The sequence below is a fragment of the Lipotes vexillifer genome, unplaced genomic scaffold, assembly GCF_000442215.2.
Source record: "Lipotes vexillifer unplaced genomic scaffold, Lipotes_vexillifer_v1.1 scaffold382, whole genome shotgun sequence".
NCBI classification, from domain to species: domain Eukaryota; kingdom Metazoa; phylum Chordata; class Mammalia; order Artiodactyla; family Lipotidae; genus Lipotes; species Lipotes vexillifer.
The window spans coordinates 11350144-11355135 of record NW_006780611.1 but is presented as its reverse complement, the minus strand read 5'-3'; the positions used below and the strand labels follow the sequence as shown (position 1 = coordinate 11355135).

The following is a 4992-nucleotide window of genomic DNA, read 5'->3' as shown; positions in this document are numbered from 1 at the left end:
ATGGGTCCAGCAGGGGCAGCAGGGCCACTCAGGAGCTGGTGACGAGGGAAAGGGGGACACTCCTCCCTCTGCCCAAGGGAGAGTCTGGGGTGGCAGGGGCTGAGCAAGGGGCCCCTCCTGCGTTCGTGGCCTCCCCAGCTGGATACTTGCTTCCCAGCGTGTCCAACACCACCGTGTAATAAAACCTGAAGAAATGGCCAGCCCGGCTGCCTCCCTCTCTCTCTGGGCCACGTTTGGGGACAGGGGCTAAACTTAAGGTGCTGTAGACAACCCAGAGGTAATGGGGCTTTTTCATAAAGCCCAGGGACCCCGCCCTGTTGTCACTCTCCCGTGTGTGCTGGGGGGGATGAGCGTCACGGTTGGATCCTCTGTCCCGTGGCCGGACAACGAGGGTACCAGCTCTGCCTTGCTGGGTGGACTTTGGAAAGTACCTTCCCCTCTCTGGGCCTCAGTTTCCTCAACAGTAAAGTGACGGGGTGGACCAGGTGACTTCTAAGGCTCCGCCCCCTGGAGTCATGCAGGTCTCTTCCGGCCTCCGGGCAGACCTAGATTAGCTGGGGTGCTGAGGGGTAGGGAATTGGGCCTCTGGGAATCGGAATACCAGGTCCTCCCAAGCCTGGCTCCCTACGTCCCAATTCCCAGTCTCACCTCGCCATTCAGGTCAGGTGCTCCTCCCTGGCTTCACGCTGCCACCTCAGCTCCCTCCGAACCTAGCAGGACGTCCCCTCTGCTTCCTGCTGTGATACCTTCTGGTCACCCCCACCCTCTGCCCCAAGTCCTAGGAAGTACAACCCCCAGTCTCCCCTCCATCTTCTCTCAGAGTCTGACGGGACCCCCACCCCACCTGGCCGGTTCCTTCACCTCCCGGGTCCTACGGAGTGTCTGCCTGGCTCCCCAGCCCTGCCCCCCAGCAGTTCAGCGCTGCCGGGGGACATCTCTGCAAAGCAGTGCTCCCCTTGACCGAAGCCCTCCCCAGCCCACTCAGCAGTCTGGGGGTACCTCACCACTCTCCCTGGGGCCACTCGGCTCTCTGAAGTTGACCTCGCTTTCTGTGTCCAGCTTTGCTTGCAAAAGAGTCACCAGGAGCCTTGTTAAAAGGACAGATTAGGGCTTCCCTGGTGGCGCAGTGGTTGAGAGTCCGCCTGCCGATGCAGGGGACACGGGGTCGTGCCCCGGGCCAGGCAGCCTCTCTGCTAATGGGTGGGGTTGTGGTCCTGTCTTACTAGTTGTTTGGCATAGGGTGTCCAGCACTGTAGCTTACTGGTCGTTGAGTGAAGCTGGGTGTTGGTGTTGAGATGGAGATATCTGGGAGATATTCAGCATTTGACTTCATGTGGAGCTTGGGGGTCTCTTGTGGACCAGTGTCCTGAACTTGGCTCTCCCACCTCAGAGGCACAGCACTGACTCCTGGCTGTGGCACCAAGGAGTCTTTCATCCACACAGCTCAGAATAAAAGTGAGAAAAAGTAGAAAGAAAGAAAGAAAAAAAAAATTTTTTTAATAAAAGAGAGGCCCGCGTACAGCAAAAAAAAAAAAAAAAAAGGACAGATTACCCCCTACCCCCTAATTCCTACTAATTAAGGCTGGGGTGAGGCCATGAATTTGCACTTTAGCAAAGCACCCTCCGGCAGTGTTCTGCTGCCCCTCTGAGATCCCTGAGAGGCCACCCGGGGTAGTCCTGCCCCCACCCCAAAGGTGTCCCCCCCCCATAGCGTCTGCTCTATCATCTCCACAGGCAGGACCCAGCGGATGGAGTGCTCGCCACACATGGATGCGATGGCCGTTCCCTGTCTACCTTTGAAAACCCTCTTGACACTAGGCCCCCTCCAAGGCTCCCCTCTTCCTTCTCCTCCCAGCTAGGCTCCAAGAAAGACTTGTCCGCCCTTGACACCCCCCTTCCTGGCCTCCACCAGGGCCCGGCCCCGTAGGCCTCCCTGACCACTCCCACTCAGGCCACAGCCCTGGCTGCTAAGACTCCACCCCGCTCAGTTCCCCTCAGCCTCCTACTCCGGACCCACAGGTCTGCAGTCTGTCTCCCCCACCTCCTCCGTCTTCCCTGGACCACCTTCCTTGCAGGGCAGCTCTAAAATCCCTCCTCCGAACCTCTCTCAAGCTTCCGCCTGCCTCCTGGACATCTGCCTCCCAGAAGCATCCCAAGTTCCTGACACCTTCCCAGAGCTTTTCCCTCCCCAGGTGCCCTGGGTGGGAGTGGTCCTGGGTGACTCCTCCCTCACGTCACGCCATCCACTGAGGCACCTGGAGGACAGTAAGGGTCCTTCAACCCTATGTCCATCCCCCTTGTCCAGGCCCCATCCTCTTCTCCCTGGAATTCCGCAGCGGCCTCCTTACCGGCCTCCCTGCCTCCCACTTCCTCCAGGCTGGTGCCGGTGGTGGCTCTAAAATGGGAATCCGTCCTGTGTCAGTCACTTCCCTGCTCTGGAGACTTCCACGGCTCCCCAGAGCGCCCAGGGTCAATTCATAGCTCTACTCCAAGCTCTTTGCCATCTAATCTCAGTTTGCCCCTCCCCATGCATTCCTTTTTAGCCCTACCGCCCACCCCACCACCACCCCTGCCAACCTCTGTTCCAACTAAAAACAACTTACTGCTCCTTAACAGGCCACTGACTTTGGGGACTGTTGCCTTTGCACATGCTGTTCCCCTGCCTGGAATGCTCTTCCCCACCTTGGCCACCTTTGAACCCCAAGCCTCCTCCAGGCAGCCTTCCCGAGTTGCAGGCTACCCCAAAGCCCCTTCACCCTGGATCAGCATCCCCACCCCTCCCGAGATGAGGAGCCGCGTTCTGTGCAGCTCTGTGACCCCAGTGCGGCCCTTGGCACGTGGTAGGAGCCTGTGAGCCGCTCGCTGAATAAATGACTCAGAATGCAGAGGCCGTGCCGTGCCGGAGGGGAAGTGGCAGCCTGGGAATCAGGAGATGGGGCTTCCGCTCCGGGCTCCACTCCTGACCCCTCCCTGGTGCGATCATGAGACTCTCTGCCCCTCAGCTTCCTTCCAAGCTTCCAGAAGGAGCGCATCACTTGTCCCAGCCCTCACTCTGACCTGAGGGGCACCAAACCATTGCCTTCCTGGGGTTGCTCCCGGGACCTACCTAGGCAGCTGCCTTGGCGGCCACCGCTGCCCCCACTGACCCCCGCCCGCTTGGCCTTCCGGACGCCTAGCCAACAGGCTGAGCAGATAACAGGGGCTGCTCGGTCAAAGGCGTGAGATTGGTGCCCGGGGCCCCACTCAATCCCCACAACAGGACCTCGGGTCAGACAGCTTTATTCCACAGGGCAGCTGAGCTCACCTCCAGGTGAAGGGCCGAGGAACAGGTAGGCGTGGGAGGACCCTGGACCTGGGGCTCCCCACCCTTTGGCCTGCAGTGGCGGCTGGCCCACTTGGCTGTCTCTAGGGCTCTGAGGGCCCTTGCTGCGGGGGCACCTTCCTCCCCCACCCCTCAAGTTAGGCCAAGGGCTTCAAAGGCTGGAATCTGCTGTCTGGAGAGGATGCTGGCCCAGCAGCCTCTGCGCTGGGGCGGGGGCAGGCGGGGGGGCCCGGCAGCCACATGACTGCTGCTCAACCCTTCCCCACCAAAGTCAGCAGCGGAGGAAGGGGAAGGAGAAGAGAGAATCAGGAGGGGACAGGCTGGACGCGAACCCCCACCCCCCCCCAGCCGGGCCTGGTGACCATCCCAGGCCCTCAGGGGAAGTCGACCACCAGCTGATGGCCCTTCTCCCTACTTGTGTCCTCACTGAGGCAGATGTCAGGCAACAGGTTGCGGGAGGGGAGAGACACCACCTCCTGTCCCCACGGGGCCCTGCCACCGGCAGAATACTTGCTCCCCTGCCTGGTGGGCGCCCTGGGCTCTCTGAGTCCAGGAGGTGGGGGCCCTTGCTCTGCGGGGGCAGCTTCTCAAGTCAGCACCTGCTGGATCCAGCCAATCACACCTGTGATGCGGGTGTAGACGCCAAAGTAGTTGGGCCGGCCACAGCCCAGACCCCAGCTGACCAGCCCCGCCAGGAACCAGCGGCCACTGGGCTCCTTGCACACCAGCGGGCCGCCCGAGTCACCCTGTAAGAGGGGAAGAGACAGGACCACGTCAGGGGAGAGGCATCCCCTTCCAGGCAAGGGTCCCGACTGCTGGGGATGTTCTGAGTGACACATCCCCTTTGGAAGCCACCGATAAATGGAGGGGGCCCAAACCAGCCCAGCCTGGCCTCCAGCAGGGCCTGGCTTTCGCGGAAGCGTGGATGTGTGTCCCCACGCCCTGCCCAGCTCCGCCTGCCTTCTGTGGGCTCCCTCTAGTCCTCCCTGCTGCCTCACTTGGGCAAAGTGCCTCGCGGAGGGCCAGGAGCAGAGCTGGGCTTGGGCCTCAGCCCCGCCCCCGTGGGGGTCTCTTCTGATCTGGGGCCTGCAACCTGGAGCAAGTCTCTCAACCTCCCGAGCCTCAGTTTCCTCATCCATAAAGTGGGGACAGCCAAGCCCACCTTGCCGTGAGGCTGCAGCAGGCTGCTGTGGGCGGACGGCCAGGCCCTGGGTGACGTGAGCAGCACCCTCTCTCCCCGACCTGGCCCACCCCGCAGGAGTCACCTGGCAGGCATCCTTCTTGCCCCTGCGGTAGCCGGCGCACAGCATGCGGGGGGTCACCTGGTAGCGGTAGGCCTCGCTGCACAAGTCCTGCGGGATCAGCTGCACGTCCACCTTCTGCAGACTGTTGCTGGTGGGGCCTGCCCGGCGGGGTCGGGGGCAGAGGTGAGAAGAAATGAGGTGCCCGGGGCCCCCACTCTTCCCATGGCTCTTCCTCTTCCAACTCAGGAGCCCCCTTACTCGCTCCTGCTCTGCCCACCCTCCCATCCCCGCCCTCCACGTCTCCATCACTCTGTTCTGGCTCCTTCTCCGAGTAGCTCATGGTGACAGACCCCACCCCGACCCTGCCCAGGGCCTATCTGGACTAGGGTCCTCCTTAGGTCCTCCCCGCCCCCCGCCCCCGCCACC

The 4992-nt window shown here is 62.0% G+C and overlaps 1 protein-coding gene across 2 annotated transcripts in view; it reads right to left on the bottom strand.

The window, feature by feature from the left end:
- Positions 1-3873: 3873 nt before the first annotated feature.
- The window catches only part of TMPRSS6 (transmembrane serine protease 6), a 35418-nt gene continuing 34299 nt past the window's right edge, over positions 3874-4992 (bottom strand). Inside the window, exons 16-17 of one of the 2 annotated variants that reach the window (XM_007454065.1) lie at positions 4588-4724; positions 3874-4068 (exon numbers count right to left, since the gene is read on the bottom strand). In XM_007454065.1, coding sequence (XP_007454127.1) covers positions 3910-4068; positions 4588-4724 — 296 coding nt within the window. In that variant the 3' untranslated portion in view covers positions 3874-3909. The remainder of the gene's footprint in view (positions 4069-4587; positions 4725-4992) is intronic. The other variant, XM_007454066.1, reaches the window with a different exon arrangement.